The sequence below is a fragment of the Grammomys surdaster genome, unplaced genomic scaffold (genome assembly GCF_004785775.1).
Source record: "Grammomys surdaster isolate TR1022 unplaced genomic scaffold, NIH_TR_1.0 171, whole genome shotgun sequence".
Lineage (NCBI taxonomy): Eukaryota > Metazoa > Chordata > Mammalia > Rodentia > Muridae > Grammomys > Grammomys surdaster.
In genome coordinates this window covers 3,254,420-3,277,899 of record NW_021604619.1, presented here as the reverse complement: position 1 = coordinate 3,277,899, position 23,480 = coordinate 3,254,420, and the positions used below count along the sequence as shown (strand labels likewise).

At 39.2% G+C, this 23,480-nt stretch overlaps 1 protein-coding gene across 1 annotated transcript in view; it reads right to left on the bottom strand.

The window, feature by feature from the left end:
- The window catches only part of Lmbrd1 (LMBR1 domain containing 1), a 75,424-nt gene that overhangs the window by 27,818 nt on the left and 24,126 nt on the right, over nucleotides 1-23,480 (bottom strand). The window contains exons 5-9 of the mRNA XM_028767236.1: nucleotides 22,492-22,559; nucleotides 16,820-16,908; nucleotides 14,128-14,201; nucleotides 6,285-6,410; nucleotides 4,360-4,512 (exon numbers count right to left, since the gene is read on the bottom strand). Coding sequence (XP_028623069.1) covers nucleotides 4,360-4,512; nucleotides 6,285-6,410; nucleotides 14,128-14,201; nucleotides 16,820-16,908; nucleotides 22,492-22,559 — 510 coding nt within the window. The remainder of the gene's footprint in view (nucleotides 1-4,359; nucleotides 4,513-6,284; nucleotides 6,411-14,127; nucleotides 14,202-16,819; nucleotides 16,909-22,491; nucleotides 22,560-23,480) is intronic.

Sequence of the window (23,480 nt, the reverse complement as noted above, 5' to 3'; positions counted from 1 at the left end):
ATACAGACTGTAACTTGAGCATGGTGGCTCATGCTCCCAAAACTCAGGAGGGAGTGGTGGGTGGATTTATATAACAGATAGGAATAAATGTCAAGTCAACTGTATTAGCGGTTTTGGGCAGAAACACCGGAATAGGGGAAAAGCTTATGACCAGAAACCCTTCAGTCATCACTGCACTCTCTCCTTGATCACCACAACACAATACTTGGCGTGATAAACTTTTAAGGAAGAATAGTTTATTTTGACTCAGTTTTAATCAGTCGTGGTTCACGGTCAGCTGGCCTCATGCTTTTTGAGTAAGGCAAGGCAATGGATTCCAAGTAATCTGCTCACCTCACAGCAGGTAGGAAGTCTACAGTGCCGGGTCCTAACCTCCCCCATGAGTCACACTCTTGATGGCAAGACTACTTCTAATTTTGAAAGGTCTCCTCAGCTTCCAGAAGCCCCAGAGTCAGACACTCAGCCTCTAATAATTATCTGCAAGGGACACTTGTCCAAACCACAGTCATTCCTCACAGTAAAAGAGAATAAATAACTTGTCTTTTAGTTGTTAACACAACCAAGAACAAAAACGTTCTAAGGAATCTACAATAAAGCTATAATAATTGATAGGCCAGCCAGGTTGCAAGAAGGTAAATTCTTAAATTTTACAGATGAGTAATAAACACTGAAAATTGAAATGAGTAATATAATTTCTAATTCAATATAAAAGAATGCAGAAGCAATTTTTCAAGATGTTTTTAAGCTAGTAGAGTGAATCTTAAGAAACACTGACAGAGAAATTTAAGATTAAATAAACAGTTCCCAAACTAGAAAACTCAGTAATGTTAAAACATCAGTTCTCCCAAATTACTTATAGATCTTGTAAATCCAGAATAACCCTAGTAGACATTTCAACAGGTGTTTAACAGAATTATGAACTGATTCTCAACTCTAGATGGAAATGTTCTATCACAATCAAGATAACTCTGGAAAAGGAAGGTAAAGTTGGAAGAACTTCTGCCTGATGTCATGACTGTCTACAGAGTCCAGTAATGAAGCTTCAGTCACAAGAGTTAACTCAATGCAGACCACAGTCCTGAATGTGAGATCAAACTAAAAATCCTGAGAATGTAGGAGAAAACTACCTTAGGAGAGACAAAGATTTCTAAAAACATAGCACAATTGGGAAATAAATAAATTGGGTTTCACAAAAATATAAGCAGCATTTGTTTGAAAAAATAATGTTAAAATAAAAAGCACAAATTGCGATATGATACTAGCAATGAATATATCTGACAAAGTCCTGCTGTGGCTAGCCTTGGCATGGCTTGTATTTTGATGCTAATTCCGCTCTCCCAGGAGGGGCTGAGGACAAGGAGTGAGTCACTACTCAGGTGACTTCTTGTGAACCTTCTCCTCACCTTAACTTGTAAAATCAAGGCTAGAGCTGGTGATTAGGCAGTGGAAGGGAAGGTGGGGCTGAAAAGTTTGGGAGAGGAAGAGGGGAGGAGAGGAAAGAGAGGAGAGAAAAGAAGGATCCAAGATGGGGAAAGAACAGAACGATCCAGATTCTGCATGACTTTAAATAGTACAGGTAGCAAAGACTATCTTATAAGGGATGGATAATTATAGGATAATTTGTCTCATCTAGGTGGGCAATTTATATCATTATCAGTTGGCTCTGGCATTACTGTGTAGGTATCTTGTGAATAGAGAATTTATTGATATATAAATCTGGCTGATTAATTATAAGCTTCTAGAGTTTTGATTTTCTGGGTTAAGGGGATTTGGGACCTCAGACCACAGGGAGGATGGCTTGGAATGGGAGCAGAATCCACCGAGAGAGGCTGCTGCTGGGGCTAACCTAGAAGCAGAGGTGGCGAGACCATCTGGGCAGAGTAGCAGGGTGTAGCCTGGGAATTTGGTGCCACTTTTTTTTTATTATTTCCTGCAACAGAATTCCTTGACATAGAATGCTTAACAAATTTATACAAGTCATAGTAGAAAAATCCAATCTGATGATTATACAATGTAATATGTACTGAGATGTCTCCATACGTAAGTACAATATATCATTAAAACACCTATTTAAGGAGAAAACTCTGATTTAGACAATGGTCAAAAGATTTATAGGCACAGTTAGTAGAAGACCTACAAATAGCAACCACATAAAACAGTATCATGAACCACTAGATAAATGGAATGAACCAAAACATGAGTGGTTACCATTCCTCGGTAGAACAATTCTCAAAAATATTATGTAAGAGGGACAGGGACATGGAGCAACTGATAGCTCACCATTAAACAAATAAAACCAGTGTAACCATGGTAAAAGAAAACGAAAGCCTTAGGCAGCTTCTCACAAAGTGGGGCACTAAACTTAGATCCAACACTTCTACTCACGTATTTAAGAAAAAAAAAATGAATGAAAGCTCATACTTGCACAAAGATTTAGTCTCAAAATGGAAATAATCAAGATATGTAAATTATGATTTGCATATATCAGAATACTACTTAGCAGTAAGGCAGAATAAACTACATAACATGAAGAACATGGAGAAATATAAAAACACTGCTGGGGGCTGGAGAGGTGGCTCAGTGGTTAAGTGGTTCTGAGCTTTCAGAAAACAGTTCCCAGCTCCCATACTGCGTGGCTCACAGCACCTGTAGTCCCCACTCTAGTAGATCCAAGCAAGGGCCTCCTCGGGCCTCCATGAGTGCTTCTACAACTGTGGCATACGTGCATACAAAACAGACAAACATAAATAAAAATAGCTTTTAGGCAGTGGGCAGTGGTGGTGCACGCCTTTAATCCCAGCACTTGGGAGGCAGAGGCAGGCGGATTTCTGAGTTCGAGGCCAGCCTGGTATATAGAGTGAGTTCCAGGACAGCCAAGGCTATAAAGAGAAACCCTGTCTCGAAAAACAAAACAAAACAAAAAAATAGCTTTAAAAAAACACACAACACTGTGCTATGGCAAAGCGCAGTGTATTTCATGAAATTCTTGAAAGTTTAAACTAAAGTGTGGTCTGGGGTACAGGGAGCAGGGGACAAAGTGCAGTTAGAGACATATGTGGTTATTCTACGCATTCGCATATTTATATTTGGCAAAATCAATCTGTACACTTAATCAAATTGATTTAAAAACTCTTCTAAGCATATGTTCAGTGAAATAACACATGCGTAAACAAAAGCAGCTGATGACAGATCGCATTATCTTGTAAGTGTTCATTAGATAGGACAAGAATTTAGCATTAAAGTTAAGATTTTTTGGTATGATACAATAAATCTCCTTAGGGAAAATGACCAGGGTGGGGTCCTTTAAATAGCTCCCTCTGGGCTGAGTGCATTGATCAATGGCAGAGTACTTGCTAACCATGTGTGAGACCCTGAAACAACCCCAGCACCACAAAAGTATACAAACAAGCATTCTAAAAGACACTTATAATAAAGCTGACCACCTAGAAAAATTAACTGATTTAATGGGCAATATATTCTTATTTTTAAAATGTCAAAAGATGTCAAGATGGTAGATAAATAACAACCTGTCTGATCTATCTTTTACGGCATTCTTTGAAATGTTGTTTTATTTTGTGTTTTTGAGACAGTGTCACCATGTGGCTCAAGCTAGCCTTAATTCACAACCCTACAGTTCCAGCCTACCAAATACAGAGACTGGAGGCATATGTCACCTGACACTAATCTGAAACATTTATCTGAAAGTTTAAAGCCAACCTGTTTTCTATCTTCCTGACTAGCTTCACTTCCAGCCAATCTATGAAATGTGCAGCATAAATTACAGCTTGAATATTACTGTATACTGATGTCTGATATCCGAAAGTTCCCCACATGTAGAACAGGTAAAGCTGGTTCCACGGCGAATAGTCAGTTACTTTTTAGTCTGAGTTGCCATCACTGCCCTAGGTACTTAAATTCTGGTTCCAAAATTCAAGTGCCATAGTGGCAAGACTAGAAGGCTGGCAAACAACAGATTCTAAAGAGAAGAAAGTAATGGTCTCCAGTTCATAAACAGAGAGTTATCTTCTTCTAGATGCTCATCTCATTCCTGAGTCCTGATATGTGTCCCCAGTCTCCCAAGGACAACAGGAGCACAGACCTGCAAAATATGTTCTGAGATTCTCATGTTACTTTCCCTTCCTTTTCTTTGCATTTCCTAATGGCTCACTGCACAGGAGTAAGTGGGTCTCTGATGGTGGCATGCCATGTTCGCCTGAACCAGTCACAGAGCTGGGACTCAACCTTGGTTATTTCAGCTCCAAAGTCCATGCATGCTCTTGGGTGCAATGCCTCTCTGAGAGGTGCTACAGAACGGCTTGCAAAAGATTTGACAGAACCATTTTATAAAACTCCATTTACCTTCAGGGGGCGCAGGGCACCACAAAATTTCGTCCACCAGCTGTTTTCAATGAATTCTAAGTGCCGCTCTCGTTTCTTAAGCGTTCTTAATCTTTCTTCACATTGCTTTAAGGCACGTCTATCCCTCGCTGACAAAGGTCGACCATCTTTGCTCTATAAACAATAGAACAAAATCAAGTTTTTCCTTTCCTCCTTTAAAATCATTAAAGTCTTAACAAAATACTCACAGATTTAGCAGATCAAGTAGCCTTTGTAAGGTTGGACACTCCACAGGCGAATGCACAATGCAAACAACAGACACTGCCACTTAACACACAGAGCCTGGCAGAGGTCTGTGTTGAAATGGACCTGCAGTATTCCTAATGTGTGGTAAAAATATGTGAGCATAATGACTCATAAAAGCAGCCCTTCTGCTTTTAGCATAAGAACAAATATTTACTTGGGACTCTATTTTAAAAATGCAAAAACACCAAATGCAGGAGGATGCCCGTACTGTTCCTATCAAGGTATAAAACACACAATCTCTAGCACATGCCATTGTAGCCTCAATCTGAAAGAACAAAATGAAGATAATAGCCAAAAAACCTTTCAGAGGAGCCTCTCTCTCACATTATAAATGTGTCTTCATGGTGGCACCAGGTCCCCAGAAACCAACCACCCCTTTTGAAAGCTTATCGTGAAGGGCTATTGCAGATGGAGTTCAGAAGGCCACAAGGCTGGACAGCGGCATTGGGCTTCCAGAGGATTCAGAGGGAACAGTGACTCTAACAGGAACCTAGCAAGGGCCATTCATGTCAGGAGACAGCATATCCTTCAAGCTACGGCAAGGCTACTGCTCAACCCTACTGCTCAACCTAGGTTCATGCTGAGCATACGGAACAGAGAGATGTGAAAGGTGAAGAGTCTGGGGAGCAGAGGAGCACAGGGAGCTCCAGGCTGTGAGCAAGACGGATACACACACCCATCCTTGGGTATTTCTGAGATCAGCACCACTGCAGAGAAATCACCGGCTCTCGCTGAGTGGAAGGCTGGAAGCCAAGTCTCTGCCTGCTGAGAATTTCAAAAAGTAATATTCCAAACTCACCTCGAAAGATGGTACCTGAAAGGATGCATACTGGCTGGTTTTGTGTGTCAACTCGACACAAGCTAGAGCTGTCACAGGGAAAAGAGCCTCTCATGAGGAAATGCCTCCATGAGATCCAGCTGTAAGGCATTTTCTCAATCAGTGATCAAGGGTGGGAGGGCACATTGTGTCAGGTAGTTGGTTAAGTTGAATAAGGGCACTTGCTGTCAACCTTATGACCTGACATTGGTCTTCAAAACTTACATAGTGAAACAGGATAGTTGATAAGTTATCTTTTCCTTCTACGTATGTGCTATGTGGCATGTGCCCATCGCCCCACCTCTGCCCAGATAACAGATGAAAAGAAAACACAGGAGTTGATTGGCCAACAGCGTGTGCCCATCTGATGTTTAAAGCCCTTCTTGTTGTTAAAAGAAAAAAATTGCATGTCTGTGTTATTTAAAGAAGACATGAGAAAAAAATTGTTATCATGTTTTTAGAAATACACTTACTTCACACATGATTAAATGTAACCTTAGACTGCTAAACAAATATCCAAATTTGACTCTAACAGAGGCAATGAAACACATTAGACATAAAATCATGGTGACTTAGAAGAGCAGAAGTCTTGGTCATAAGAAAGCAGAGGGTTATTTTAGCTGTTAAAATACCCACAGAAATTCTCAAACTGCCAGTATCCTATATACTCTCAGAAAATAAAAAATTAACATAATTCTTGAAGTATTTGTTGCACACCATTTAAACAGTGTCAAGGGTTCTAGGTTTGTCAGTGTCAGAGGGGCATCCTGAGGGACCACAAAGCCAAGGTGACATCACGCTTCCAGCGGAGGCAGAGACTTACCTTTGATCGAATCGTATGGATGTGCTGCTCCACTTCCTCCATGTCCTCAGTGTTCTCCAGGCGCTCGTAGGCAGTGCTTCTAGTGCCTTTTATCAGGTTCAAAGGTAAGGCCGACATGCCGTACGCCTGAAAGGGGTACCATGGCAGTGTTTGAATAGAGCTACTCAAAACACCTAACACACAATTCTCAGGTTCAGATGGGTGGCCCTTCAGAGTAATGACTGGAAAGGGAGCGTCGGAGAACAAGGAAAGCTGGGCACCAAGCAGCCCACGCAGTCCTCAGCTCACGCTCAATCACCGCAGAATGCTTGTCCAGCTACATGTGTGCAGGTATGTTTTTAAAACACATTAGTCAGACTCTATCAAAGTGATCAGTTACAACTTCAGACCAAGCAAGTTAATATAGTATGAGTTAATACAAAAACTTGCAACATAAATTTTTTGTAATTTTCTCTAATTACATAGAATAAACCTCTAGAATATACCCCTGATATTTGATGACTAATTCAGAGACTAATTGTCTATATATAATTCATTTAATCGTCTCTGTACAAATACTTTTTACTAATCTTCAAATACATTTCAACAATTACCTTCCAACATTGAAAATAAACAGACCATTCAGTTCCAAATTCCATCCCCAAATATGTTTTACTATACTCATCAATGTAAGACTCAATGACACTTGCTATGTAGCCACTATTCAAAGACACGCTAACTTTAAGTACTTAAGACATGCTGACAACTATTACCTCGTGGTTGCAACATCAGACTCTGATTAGATGCAAGCTTGTCAAGCTTGTCTTCTAAAATCTTTTCGTTATCTCTTCTAATTACACAACCATGGCCCCCCAGGAGTCTCAGTCTCCCCTGGAGTTAGGAAAGGGCATGAGATTGGGCTCCCCATTCTATTCAGGAAAGCTGTAAATTCCTTAGCGTGTTAACTCTAGTACTGCTTCACTGGGAATCTACTGTTTTCGTTAATATCTGTGACATATTCTGGATTCAGTCTACTTTCTCAGCCCAGGGTGGGTTCATTTTCCTGACTGTTCTGCTGGTCTTAGTCCAAATCCATCTTCAGTGCTGCTTCAAAGTGATCTCACTTTAATACCCACATCAGACTATTACCTTCTCATTAGTAAGCTTTCAGATTCTCCAGGAGTCTTGAGAATTTCACTCAAAATCCTCTCACAGGACAGGATTCAGGGAAAGTGCTTCTAGGGTTAATGTAGGAGGTAGAGAGGGAAACAGTACACAGAACCCACGGCTGCTGGAACCAGAGTGGTTCTACTCAGCACCCATTCTTTTTTTTTTTTTTTTTTTTTTGGTTTTTCAAGATGGGGTTTCTCTGTGTAGCCCTGGCTGTCCTGGAACTCACTCTGTAGACCAGGCTGGCCTCGAACTCAGAAATCTACCTGCCTCTGCCTCTCGAGTGCTGGGATTAAAGGCGTGCGCCACCACGGCCTGGCATCAGCCACCCATTCTTAATATACACATGTATACATATATTATACACACATATATAATATATATACATATATGTATATGTCTATATATACACATGTGTGTGTATCTAATGTGCATATGTGTATATATAATATACATACATATACGTGTATATATATGTATACATACATATATGCGTAGAATATGTATATGTGTATATGTACAGATCTTCTGAGAACCTCACTTAAGATCGAGTTAAACAGCAGTCTTACTAACTGTTTACTGTGGGCCAGGCTGACTGTTCACGTAGTCATCCTGCATCCCTATCATCTTGTTAACCTCATCTGTCCCCCAACTGCTAACCACTCTTAAAACCCTCTAGTGACCCACTTCAAGCTCTCGTGGACCGTTCTTTAATACATGCAGTGCCCTCCCGGAATGCCACTGCCTGCCTGCCTCATTAGAAAATTTCAATGCACTTCAAGTCTCCGCTTAATTACACCATGTCTGAGAAACTTCCCCAGATTTGCAAATGTGCCTTGCTTATAATAAATATCAGTGTGTGGTTAACATTATTGGTCTGCCAGCCTTGGCTAATCAGGCTTCTAGGCTATGTGGAATCACAAGAGCAGAGATGGTTTGATGTGTTCAGATTAGGTCCCAATTCGTTTCTTTCCTGTCCTTATTGTACGAACATATCCTAAGCTGGTAATTTGCCTATGAAGATAGTACTTGATTAAAAATCTTGAGAATAGGAGAGCTCTTCAGTAACATGGGAGTTATCTTCTTACATACACCAACGTATTAAATGGAACAGCTGATGTGAACTACTCAGTAGCTTCATGTAAAGTGCGTTAGAAAAGAGAAATATTTGTGTGGTAACAACCTGTTTTAAGAGGACACCAGGATACCCTACCTCTTGGAAATCTCACTGAAGGTAGCGAATACCACTGGCTTGCTTAACCAACTCTGACTTGCTTCTAAATTGCACATTTGCGTTTCAATGATTATCAAGAAAATTAACTATAATGTTTAGGTTTTAATAAGCTTGATATAAACATTTTAAAATATTAAGGTTTCTAAATAATCTTTTGAATTTAACTTGATACTTCAGGGAGGGGAAAAATGCTCAAAACCACTTTCATTGCTTACTACTGCCCTCCAGTGGATTTCTGAGGAACTGGCAACTCTAATGAGTAAGAATTTCAAAAGCTTCTAGGTTAGCCCTAAATTGCCTCCAATTTTTGTTGCTGTTTTGGTTTTGTTTCCAAGAATAAATCACCAAAATGTTTCAAAACATTACGTATAAAGTTCACACACGTTTCCATCTTATTTCACTGATGAGTTTAGGATGGAAATTTTTCTATATGTTACTCCATTACTTAGAATGATGTTTCTAACTCAAAAATCTTGGATTTTTGCTACAGTTCATCAACAGGCACATAAAATAAGGAAACATTCCCCATGCGTTTGTAAAACCTCTAATTCACTGACACACGTGTTGCTACAATTAATGAATCAATTTCCTGCACAAGAACTCCCGCCTTCCCCTTAAGAACACATATATTTTCTCAGGTTTGACATCAGGGAAGCCTGACTGTGTCCTGACACTGATGACAGGGCAGGGGTCAGGACACAGCAGGATCACTGCCTAGTTGCAAACTCAGTCCTAGCTTTGGAGCAGTCACCTTCCACTGAGTTATGTACATTGCTGGTATAAAATACTGATCATACCTGCCTCTTGCATATTGAAGATAGACTTCCGGCACAGGACACAGACAAACAATTCATATAGACCAGAGAAGAGGAACAGAAGCGCAGAGAGTAAAGCTCTCTCTTCATATTTATCAGGACAGTAAACAAAACTGGACAGCTGTTTGCAGAACAGCAGTAGAGGGCTCTGTGTTCTTACAAGGGAGAGCCTCATTTAGAAGCTGTTCCACAATTTCTATCTAGGTACATGGGGGTGTACATTTTTCTCCTTTCAAGTGGGAAGACAAAAAGCAACAAAACAATGAAAATCCACACAATGGTGTTCAAAGCTTCAAAGCAGGTCCCAGACATGGTACATTATTATTTCTCAATAGCATAAATGGAAATGTTGTGCAACATTTATTACTACACATATAATAACTAATATATAATTAATGGCCACTAATAACTAATCTATAGCAAATGTACGTAGAGCAGAATACTAGATTCTTCTAATTTATAAGAACTTTAGAGGACATTTTGATGTTTCTCCGATGAGTGTGCAGTTAGCAACCTTGTCATTAAGCACACCAGTGGCTATATTTTATATGGAAAGATCTTCATTCAATATTTCCCCACTTGGTGGCACCAAGAAAATTTACAATATCTGCATAGGTATGTTTCCCCAGAGGTTTCATTTGTAAAATCTAAAAGGTAGCAGATCCCTGTCAAGTTAGGCTTAAAACAATAGACAATTGTTTGTCATTCTCCTAAAATTGAGTGAGATTACCTAGTTAATATTTGAAACACAGTACAGTGTCAAAATGGAAGTGAAATTTAAGGGATCAACTAATTTCTAAACTAAATAACATATACTATATATAAGAAACACGCTTGACTGGTACAGAAATGGCTGTAATCTTAATATAAAAAACTTAGCTATGAATTCTGGGACAAGACATAATTCCCATTTAGTTGATTCTTTAGATGCAGGATCAAAGTCTTCCAGATCTTAATTTCCCACTTTGGGTACTGCAGTTAAAATTAAATCCCTTCTACCTTTGTGACTATCTTCCACGCCTCCTTTCACACTGTACTTCACAAAAGACCAATTCTTAAGCTTTTCCATAATGAAACTGGAAAACCTTTATATAGCTCAACTGTAGACAAACATTATAATTAGTAATATTAATTACCTATTTACACTAATGGTAGCCATCTACAAGGTATTTTTTGACTAATTTTCAAAGGGATTCTGTAACTTTCTGATTAGACTTTAATAATGTTAAGAAATCACTGGCCCATTCCTATCTGGGAAGCCCATGGTAGACAGCAGATGTTACAGATACACTCAGGCACCTGACACAGCTGGACACGCTCTCCTTCTTCCACTGTCAACATCAGTGACAAAATGAGCCAAACTCCAGGGTTAGATGTGAAAGGTTATCACACTGTGCTTCAAGCATATTTTCGATGCTATTTAAATAATCTTTATTCTCTTTCCACCCCCTCCCAATTCCAACTACCCATCAATTATGAAAACATGTCTGACTTGCACATCCTTGAATAATTCATTCCCTCCCTCCTCATGACATAATTGCCTTGTGCATGTTTTTACTTTCACGGAGAGAAGAAAGAAAGCAGCAGAAATTGCAGTTTGGTTTATATAAAACTAAATATTTAATCAAGTTAACAAGGACTATTTCACAAGTAGTCAGCAGCAGATTGATTCTTAGACTTACTACACTGTTTAGTTAAACCATCACTCGGAAACTTCATAAAGGCACTGAGATGATGAAGTAGGTGAGGAGGTTCTTGAATCTGAGCTCCACAGTAAGCTTCCCCATTTCGCTGTATGCTCAGCTTACAGAGAAGCTGTAACTCCTAGGTAGTTTAAACCCACACTCCTTAACTCTCTTCCCTAGCCTCCGGACGTAGGCAGTCTTTCTTTCTATTCAGCAGCAACTCTGCGACCTTTGGCTCCCAATCTTAGTATAAGCTCCTCTGGTTATTTTATCAGTATCTTTAAGGTCACTCCTCTGTATTTGAGAAAAATTGCTTTAAAAAATATCTCAATTCAGTATGATCATTTTTGGTTTAAATGATTAAATGAAAAAGTTCAGAGTTGAACACCATAAAACATTAGTTAAAGATACTTCTCCAGGGGTTGGGGAAATGGCTCAGCAGTACAGAACACTGGCCAATTTTGCAGGGGACCCTTGTCCGATTCCTAGCACCCAAAGATCAGCTCACAATCATCTACAACTCCAGGGGATCTCGCTCCCTCTTCTGGCCTTTGCAGGCACCAGCACCCAAGTGCATATACATGCAGGCAAAGCACCCATACATGAAATATAATTAATTAATTAATTAATTAATCAATTACAATATTCTCTGCATCGTAACACTGCTCACTCAGGAAGCATCTTTCAAATGGTCTTAGTAACTTCACTCATTTTTCTCCTCACTCACAAACTGGAAGCCACCTGACCCCTTGCCTCCCTCCCTCCCTCCCAGTAGTACCTTTTAAAGGACATTGGTATAGCAAATAGCCTAGGCAGATACAGGCAGCATCTTCCTTTGGGACAAAAGGGAAACATGTTTGCTATCCATGTAAATGATTCAGCTTCCTTGAGCCATAATTCATCCTGTAGCGCACCTCACTGTGTGCATATTTCCTGGATTCTACTCACAACTACACATGGAAACTAAACCAGAAACCTGAACAGGACAACATCAAGATTATGGAGCACTGCTGCTGTGATTAACCAAGGCTCCTGTCTGACTCAGAGAAGTCTGGCATCTTCTTAAGAAGCCATAGACGCGGAGCAGATTCTAATCAGGGTGAGTCCTCGGCCTTTCATAGCTCTCGACGATGGTGTTACAGGTTGGTTTTCTCTCTTGTCCATTTGTTTCTCCTGACTAATCTTTCATCCACTGCATACTTCAGTTTCCTGTAATTACCACAGCACTTCTATAAACAATACCTGGTGAACATCACAAACACCTACAAAACCTTTCTTTTCTCCTACAGGACACAGACTTGAGAAGGTTAAGAAACAAACTCAAAATCAGCATGACAGTCCAGCCAGAGAACAGCAACTGGAGCCCCAGATCTCACTCCTGATTGGTTTATCATTTGTGACTTCTTTTTAAAGAACAAACAATATGCTGTAAACATATTTTGTGAGACAGACAGATAGGCCCCCTCCCACCTTATAGCACATGGCAAACTTCTTATGTACTCATACATTAAAATGCAGACAACTAAAGATGAATAATAAAACTAATACCTAAATAAAACCCTCAAGGTAACAAAATGTATGTTTGTGTGTGTGTTTGTATATGGACACGTATATGGATAACTAGTAGTAGTTGGTTCTCTCCACTAAATGGGTTCTAGAGATCAAACTCTGTGGCAAGATTTTCCCTGTCCAATGTATTTAAATATCAGTGCAGCAGGAGGCCTGTGATTGCACAGGGAAAAGAAAGGCAGAGCTAAGAGTTGCAGAGAGAGGGACACAGAGAGAGGGGTGGGGGGAAGAGAATCAAGATAGAAGATGAACAAGATGATTCAGAACCAGTGTGGCTTTAAGTAGCCACAGGTAACTATGAATATCTTATAGGATTAGAATAATTGGGATAGCTTGTCTAAATTGTGTGGGCATCTTGTGTATGGAGAATTTATTGATATATAAATCTGACTGGTTAATTTTAAGCTTCAAGAGTTTTGATTCTACCAGGTAAATGGGTGTTGTGGCAGCTGACCACGAGGTGGACAGTCGTTGCATGGGGCTGGCGTGGCAGCAAAGGGAACACGGGAGCTCTGGCCCTGCCAGAGAGTTGGCAGACCTAGAGTAGACCATGCCTTGACAGAGAGCGGCCGGCAGTAGCGTGGGAAGTCTGTGGGTTCATTTCATATATTTCTCACAACAAAACTCAGAGCACCTTCACCCAGTAAGCAATCTTACCAGCCCAAGGTTCTTTTCATTATGCATGTAATAACACATAAATGAGCATGAAACATAACTCAGTTCTGTTCTTATAATAACAGCTGACCTCTTTTATGCCTAAAGAAAGCCAGGCAAAAATGTTTCTAAAAAAACAGTATTTTTCATCTTTACAAAAATCAAGAATCTCAAAGGCTTCCAGATAATTTAAATGCTGCTTATACAGCTCAGTGGGGAAGGGTTGAGAAAGAGCACCGATTATGGTTTTAATTTCACCAAACCAAAGAGCAGTCTGTACAGGTAGCAGTCATTAATCCATGTCTTGCCACTTCCAGAAAAATGAACAAAGTCAGAAAGTTAGAAAACAGAAAACATAGCAGTACAGTCTATATACTATACACTATATATTATAGAGTCTACATATAGAGGAGTGCCAGTGACTGACTGCACAAGTACATGCCTAGACAGAACAAGCCTATGAACTAGTAACTAGAAACTGGCCAGTGGTCCAGGGCTCTGTCATGTACACATTACTAACTCCACATCTGTACATGATATAATTAGCTGAAACCCACAAGTTATAAGATTCATTTCTCAGTCTTAATTCTGCAAACAGGTAAGATAACCAAGTCTCAAAGTAAGAAAAACAGGAATAAGAAGTTGAGGAGGGAAGGACAGTACGAAGATGCCTGAGATACAAACTGCTGCCCAGGGTGATGCTCTAACTCCGTCTCAGACACTCCGGTTGCACTTACTGTGTAGGTTATGGCTGCCAACATCCCAATCAAGGTCAGAGAGCTGATGGAAAACGACAGAGCAGCCAGACCTTCTGTGAAACAAAAGACATTGTTAGTGTAAGCTTCTCTGAGTCTACTGTTCCTACTTATCAGAGCATACAGAACACAGAAATCAGGTTCCTATAGGCATATGAAGGAATGAAACAAATAGATATCATGATGTCCTTCAAGTGCTTATTCGATTCAAGATGGGAATTTTTAAAGAGTTCTTTATTAATTCATCTCAAATAATCATTTAGATCAGCTAAGATTTCCTTTCCTTCCTCCTTTTAAAATTAGAAAGAAAAATCAGTTTAATTAGTGGAGCTAAAAAGAAATCAGTAAAATATCAGGTGCATAAAGATGATGATGATGAAAAATGGACCTTTTCTTTTGTGATCACGTGTGTGTCGGGGTGTGTGGCCTTATGTACATGTGTGAGCTTGTGTGTAAAGGCAGGGGTTAGAGGTCAGCACTGTGTGTTTTCCTGTTGCTCTTCACTTTTTTCTAAACCTGCCCTCTCTGAAAAGGGTCTTTCAGTGATCCAAACGTTCATAAATTCATCTAGACCCAGTAGCTAACAAGCTTGGGGAATCTTCCACCTGCCTCCAGCCATTTGTGGAAAGGTTATAAATCTTTTATGTTGGTGATGTTTAAACAGTAATATGTTCATGAAGGTTAATAAACTTAAATGATGTATCTTTTAACTCATCTCAGTTTTATTTAACACATATAAAGAATTACACACACAGACACACACACACACAGGTTGTAGGTAGGTGGCCATGAGAATACTGCAGGTCCTTGTGGAGGACAGAGGCGTTGGATGCCTGGAGTTACAGTTAGAGTCTGTGAGCCCTCCATTATGGTTGCTAGAAACTGAACTTCAGTCCTCTGCAAGAGTTGTGAGAGCTATTAGCTGCTGTTGTATAGGTTCTGGGAATTGAACCTGGTCTTTTGGATGAGCAAGAAGTGCTCTTAATTGATGAGCCTTTCTTCCAGTCCCAACCCAAGAATTCCTGATTTCTAGTCTCATTTCCCGCTTCCTATTTCCTAGATGTATTAAGATATCTAGTATATTTGACTCTCCAAAATATTAATTAATGTATCCTAAAGTAGACATATGTATTTATCTAACATAAATTTGACTGTACGTATTTGAATGCAGTCAGGTGTAGAACATGTCCGTCACTATAAAAATCCGTTTAGTTAGTACGACCTTCCATGTTATAATTTATCAAACTATATATTAGTCTACCTGTTTAAAAGCATATCAACATATTGTGATTTTCAGATGTATCTGGCTTCTTTCACTGAACAAATGCTTTAAAATAATTTGTGCAAGTAGGTTTTTTTTTCCTTGTAGCAAAGTAATCGATTCTACAAGTATGCTACAAGTGCTCTGTCAATAGGATCTGTTTATGTGCATGTGCAGATCACAGAGTTTTATTAAGGAAATATCATCAGCATCTTCAACCAGTGTAGTTATCCGTTAGTCAGTTAGGAGTGATTGTCTTTTAAAAATAATATTAATATTTGTGTGTGTGTGTGTGTGTGTGTGTGTGTGTGTATGTGTGCACAGTTGCCATGGGACAAGTGTGGAGGTCAGGGGACAAGGTTACAGAGTTCTCTCCTCCTACTTTTGTCTGGGCTCTGGGGATTGCATTCAGGTCTTCATGTTTGTGAGCCAAGTACTTTAATATGCTGAACAGTCTTGCTAGCTCAGATATATAGGAATAATTCCTAATGATTAATTTTGAATTATTTGGAGCAGACCATTTTGATTATTAACACATTTGATAATCTAAATGTGTTAGCATAATACTCCATTTTATTAATTCTATGATATGTTTTTATGTCGTTTATGTGTTCATGCATGTGTGCACAGGACTGTGGCACTTGCTTATGTGTGTGATTGGGTCAAAGGTTAATATCAAATGGTTTCTTTGGTCGCTGTCTTCATTGTTTGAGATAAAGTCTAGCAGTTAATCCTGGAGCACACTATTTCAGCTTGTCTGCTGGCCCAGCAAGCCCCTGTGAGCTGCTGGTCTCCACTTGCTAGCTAAGGTATGGAGGCATGCCAGGACATCCTCCGTTCACATGAGTCCAGGAGATGGAAACTCGGGTCCTTATGTTTATGTACCAGACAGATACTTTAGCCCCTAAGCCATAGCCTTAGACTGTTCACATGTTTCTATCTCAGATCTCAAAAAAGAAAAGCAATGCTGACACATTATGGTACCATAAATCGACAGTAAAACATTACTCAATTCCTATGAAATGTGTAATTTACTTTCTCAATACAGTATGACTTCATCTTTAGTAGCATGATAGAGTACTATCCTATTAAAATTTAAAATAAAAACCTATGCCCAGCATATTTCTTTTACATATATCATTCTAATTATCATAAGGTATTAAAGATCACATTAAAATAACAAGCCCATTAAAACACTTTGTACATTAAAGCTTCTTTGCAACAGGTACCTTTCTGTAGAAGAGAGAAGCTGCCTACATAACGGCTGGAAGGCAGCATTAACAATCTAAACCTCCTCGGTGAAGTACAGAACGGTAGAGCTAGGTTCTTAGAAAAGTAAAAACTGGCTAATCTTCATAAATTTCCAAAAACCGCAAACTAGGAATTCCTTAAAGAGATGTTTTTAACACTTACGACCAGTTCCGAGATCTTCAAACAGGAGCTTCACCTTTTCCCACTCTGTAGAGTTGTTGTTGTTGGGTAGATTCAGCGGCACAAAGGCACTACAAAGGAGAAAATAACTCTGTCTAAAGGCTTTAGAAATAAGTTAGAAAAAAAAAAGGCCCAAAACTGAATTGAGGTTTTTAAAAGAAAGATCAATTCTTCCAAATCCTCAATGCGTGCCAGACACAAGAGTATGAGGAGGTTCTCACTGATAGACTTACTTTATTGCGGATTTGTTTTGAAGCATGATATTAGAAAAAATTCTATGTTGACTTAGCAGAAAAACACATACAATCACTTCAATACATTTACATGTAAAACTGAAACATAATGTGTCACAATCAGCAGAGAACATCACATTTCTACAGGGCAGAGGAGCACACTAAACACAACCACAAGAGCTTACACTAAGAAATAACGGAAAACAGAATATAGTCGGTTTATTTTCCAGGCTGGAATAATAAACGAAGACATCAAGATATTAAGATTAAAAAGTTGATGGCCTCAAGATAACATACGGAAAAATCACTCTAAAGAGAAAACCATGCTAGTCATACCTCCTTCCTAAACTCATTTAATATAAGGAAAGCAGTAGGATGTATCAGTTTTTTACAGAAGAAATGATGAATATGGGGGCTGGTGAGATGGCTCAGTAGTTAAGAGCACTGACTGCTCTTCCAGAGGTCATGAGTTCAAATCCCAGCAAGCACATGGTGGCTCACAACCATCCATAATGAGATCTGATGCTCCTTTATGGGGTGTCTGAAGACAGCTACAGTGTACTTACATGTAATAAATAAAAAACTTAAAAAATGATGAATATATATTGAATATATACAAATGAATATATATTGGTATAGTATCTGTGTTGAAAATATTTTCCAAACAAAGCAATTATTTTGAAGGTTTAAAAAACTTTTACTCCAGTTCTTATAAAACAATGACTGGAATGCCTATGTCGGGGTGGGGGTGGGGTTATTTAATTCCTAATCAGTGAGCTGTAGATCAAGGCTCATGGTACAGTGTTTCTGAAGGGTTATCTTGCACACCAAGGCCTCGAGTTCAATCGACAGCTTGTGGAAGGCAAGTCTAAGTACTCACGTTGCCATGAGTTTTCCTAATCTTGGAGAGAAGCTCTTATCACTTTAAAAATAAAACTACTAAGTGTATGCATAAATGTAAAATATTCATGTACGGTGCAGAAGTAAAATCAAACAGAAGCAGTCAAATAGAGTAAAGTTTTAAAAATAACTTCTGTACATTATATATCAATAGTATTAATCATTAATTTAACTGCTAAGGTTTAATTAACAGTAAAATAAGCCAGAAGAACTATTTATATAACAACCTAGTTTCATTTAAACATAACTTTTTCTTGACAGCCTACAAACAAACTCTTTAGTTTGGAACGTGAATTTAGAAAAAAAATCTTTTATTAAAAAATTCATCTAAAGTATGATTAAAATATATCACAAATACTTGAAAGTAGTATTCATACTCAAAAATTCCACTTTTAGGTCATCAAAAGTACTGTGCTTTGTCAGAATAGACACTGAACTAACCCTGGGTTGGAGGAATGCCTGATGATACAACTTCTGAGGCTGACTGTTCAACAATTCAGAAGTAACAGAGTAATACAAGAAGAAATGTCAAACGACCCAAATTTTTTAACTAAACTTTAAAAAAAAAGAAAAGGATACAAACGTTAAGTTGGACTGATTTCAGAGAATTAATTATTTTGATGAAATCCATCAGAGACTTAGTTCAGGCAGAAACCAGAGCAGAAACTCAAAGCATCTCCCCAACCACATTACCACAGGGATTTAATCATTAATAAACGGAACCCAAATAATTTGAAATAAAGAGAAATATCAATAGGCAGAATGAAAAATAATTCTGTAACTAAACACTAAATTCTAAACAACAGTACACAACTATTGGATGTAATGTAAGGGGAGTAATGGTCAATATGCACCAGCACAAGCTTAGCTCTTTACATGGGGCGAAGGGCAGAGGACTGGGGAAGCGGAGCACAACCAAGCACTGCCTCCTGGAAACGAGAGGACTGCTGTACTTATGACCTCACTGAAGCTAGAATGGCTGCACAGGCCTTGCACCAGACAAAGCCAGACAAAGCCAGACAAAACCTGAGCACAGCATAGAAGGGGGCTCATGAGCGCACCCATCTGAGACCTAATGGACGACTGATGACCTTCCAGAGACGGAAAGTCAGTGTTCTTTAAAGTGGAGGCTCCTGGTAGGCTGACCATGCTCAAGTGGATGAGACATATGCAGAAGTACATGAGAGGCACAAACTGGAGTCCATAACTTTTTACATTAATGAGGGAGATGGAGGGGGAGGGGCATGGGAATAGATCTGGGAAGAGTTAAAAGAAAGAGTGTGGAGTAAATTTGATCAAAAGGTACTGGGTGAAATTCTCAAAATGTAATCAAACATTTACTTTAGAAAGGCACTTGAAATCAAATAAGGATGTGACACATCACTTCTGAAAAGGCAAAAAATAAGTTAATAAGACTATCAGGATTATTAAATGGTGATGATTTATGGGAAACAAGAGTGAGCTGTAGTTTAAATTCACATCAATATAGCCTTAATTTGTCTTACTCAAAGACAGTGACTAGAGAGAAGCCCAGTTTCTACAGCCACACTAGCAAACAGATTGGAACACAGTAAGATTAGAATCCTCCCTCTCCTCACTGAAAAGTTGCTCAGTGAAAACATTCTGAAGTATGAATCACTGAGTTAGCCTAATTTAGTGTATCTTTGGGAAGAAGCAAAGAAGAGGCTAATGACTTTCAGGAGACTGGAGACTGAAAGGATGAATCCAGCACAATCAAGAGTCTCACCTCCTACCTCATCCACTATGTCACACCCTATCTCTCCTCCCACTGACTCATCTGTCTCCTCTTGCTCTCTGACAAACACCTTTCTGACACTAGCCTCTCACCAGAATCATGAGTGGCTTACCCAGGTGATCTTGCTACCTTTTAATACATCACTTCCCAAACCCAACGTCCAAGAACCCCGTCCACGCAACCTTTATAGTGCTATAGCTTTTAAAGCAGGATCGTATATATTAACTTCCCTTGAGTCGCGATCACACATCTCTGGCTCCTGATTGCTAAGCAGGATAAAACTTAGTACTTCTTAAAACACTGCACACTAAACTTGGAGTCTACATACCTGTCTAATTACGTGCCAAGGGTCTATGTGATCACTTGATACATCACATTGTGTTTGTTGATTGTTTGCTTGTTAGTTTGTGTGGGGAAAGGTGGGTCTAAAGTCACATACTTTTTACATCACTCTTCAGCTGTGATGTAAAAGACATTGATATCTTTGAAAGGAGACAGCAGTTACCTCCATGTTACACAGAAAAGGACACAGTAAGAGGCAGCCATCTGCAAGCCGGCACAACTCTTACCAGAGGCCAGCCTTGCCAACATCTTGATCACAAGCTTCTTGCTTCTACAGCTGTGAAAATTAAATGTCTACCGTTTAAGCCGTCTGGCCTGTGGCACTTTGTTATGGCAGCACGAGCAAACTATTACAGTCTGCACGCCATCTGCCTTTTCTCCTTACATAGCTAACTGACCAATTCAAATTTCAGCTCAATCACTGCTCCCTCCTAGTCTTCTGATTCTCCAAGGTGCTCCTCAGCATCAATGTCTCATGTGGATCTCTCACTGGAGGGCTTAAACACTGTAATTCATTTACTTACACGTGTCCTGAGTGTGGACCTTGAGAACAGAGACCATCAACTTCCTTCGATGGCCCCAAGATCTAGCACTGACACAAACCACAAGTGCTCCAGACTACTGAGCCCTACAAATATCAAACCTAGACCACAGCCTGGCTATACAAATTACCTACAGATTTATCAGCGAGAAAGCCTTTTCAAAGAAACTAGGGTATTCTGCCTTAAAGATATCCTCAAGCAATTCAGTAAATGACATAACTGAAAATGTAAGCCTCATTCAAATATTTACACGTGGTAATCAATGAGAAGGGCACTGCCCGGCTAACTGAAACACTACTAGTCTTTAATCCCTTTTCTCTTACATGGTGTGTGCACAGACAGGTGGGTTTATTGATAGTTCTTGATCTACTCTACTTCAAGATCTGCTGCATGCTGACCGCCTGTATTTATGAAAATCCAATAGTTTTACTGTTACTTTTGCTTTATAAGTCTATGATTACCTCAGAGCTACAAGGGGACACATGACTACACAGGCTAAATGCATTACAACCCTAAAGTATTTGCTTCCTATCTGCCCTTTTATCTTGCTGACCCTGTTTTAAGTAGCAGGCTAACAGAGATGGCTTAAATGTCATCAGAGAAAGCTAGCATAAATACCTCTCTCTGGCCTTCTGTATTAGGAAAGGGGGCTTATAAAAGCATATTCTGCAGCTATAACAAATAACAAAACCCTAAACGTACAGTCTTTTATGACCCAGGCAGACAGACAAGAGAAACAGGACCGTAACTAGAACAGGACCCACAAGCTCCACAATCCTTGGGATACACAGGCCACCATGGGTTCCATTCTCATCACAAAGTACAGCTAATGAATGTTTAAAGTATTGAAAATTATTTACTAAAATTTAAAACACCAAATCATGGGCTGGAAAGACAGCTAGTGCGTGGTTAAAGCCCAGAGGACCCAAGTTCAGTTCCAGTACCCACAGCTCATAACGCTCTATCCCTCCAGATCCAATGCCTTCTTCTGGCCTCTGCGGGCACAAGGCACAGGTAATAACCAGACACACGTGAAGGCAAAACAACCTTACACATAGAATAAAATTTAAGAATTTGTTTAAAACCTACCAAATTCATTATTTAAAAAAGTATTAAAAAGCATGACCACCCAATGTATGTCTTCAAGGGAATATAGACCACGGGGCTTGGAGGGATGAAAGAATGGGGAAATGATGCGATTGTCTTATAATATTAAAACAATCTTAATTAAAAACACTTAGGAAGCTTGACATTGCAAATAGGGATCATTTTATCATCCTTTCTGCTATAATTTTTTTTAAAGGATCAGATCTATTTTAACAAAAACAAAAGTCTCCAACAATCAAGGACAGATGTCAGACTGAGGAATTAATGAATAAAACTTCACTGATACTTCCATTAAAATCCACAGAGCTCTACAGACAGATTTGAGCTTTTAACACATGGACATCATGCAGGTCCATGGAGGAGATCCAGAACTCTCACACATGAACTGCTGTCCTCTAAGAGGGCCCTGCCCCCATCAGCAGAGAACTCCACATTCCCAGTCTGGGAAAGACTTCCAGAACATTGCAGCAAGTGTTAGTATCAGAACATCACCAAGAATTAAATAAAATACAATATACAAAACACAAATGCATTCATGTAAAGTCAGTAATAAGATGGAGGGTGCACACAGGAGAGACAAGTGCAAATGGCTAAAGGGAAGACCAGTGCTCACTGTGGCTCTGCACAGTGGTGGCATAAAAAGCCACTTGTTTAGGTTTTTTTTCTCCCCTTTATGTTTTGTTTTCCTTGTCTAGCTTTTTCTGAATGAACATTCTGTTATCATTACTCAAATAATTCTTGTTTCCATTGGCACAATGAAATACCAAGACTTACCCAACGAGAAGCAGCAGTGCGCAGATCACAACAAATCCCAAAGTGTACTTGAGCGCCGTTTTAATTTGCTGGAGACCAGAGGGGGGGAAATGTATCATCTCTTAGCAAGCCTTTATATAAGAAGGTATTATGACAGCATAATAATACTCTCTTTCACATCGAATATACATTTCACATCAAGAGTGCAGAGTTTTAACTGTTGGACAGAAAAGCCTTAAAATTTAAAGAAAACTATAATTAGTATTCTGTATCTTAGGTGCCTTTGCAAGTATCTGGAATGGTGAGAACCCTTGAAAAGTACCATGCTGAATATATAATTAGCCAGTGGGTGGAAATGTCAAAATAAAAAAAATATCCCCCCAAACAAGCAACATTCTGCACCTATGGTATTGCTAACCCAAACACTGAAAGCAGTCATAAGAATAAACAATATTCTTTTTGTTTTTATTTTCTCATGACAGGGTTTCTCAGCATATCCCTGGCTGTCTTGAACTCACTCTGCAGACCAACCAGGCTGGCCTCGAACTCAGAGAGATCTATCTGCCTCTGCCTCCCAAGTACTGGAATTAAAGGTACATGTCACTGTGCCTGGCTAAGAACAAACAATATTCTCATGTATGTACTTATATGTTTATGGTCATAAAATATAAATACATAACCATATAAACACTTATATTGTTCATATGTTTTGTTACATATGTAAACATAAATATATACACATATATAAATTACTATATAGCCTGACTGGCATTCAACTTGGCAATCATCCTACCTCCATCTCCCAAGTGCTGGGATTACAGGTGTGTACCACCCCACCTAACCTGTGTGCATATTTTAAATACACGTACAACATCTGTCATGCCAGGCAGCACCATTCTAAACATTTGACATATGCTAATTCACCAGATTCTCACAGTAAGTGTAAGATAGATGCTCTAACTTTATTCTATTCTATTCTATTCTATTCTATTCTATTCTATTCTATTCTA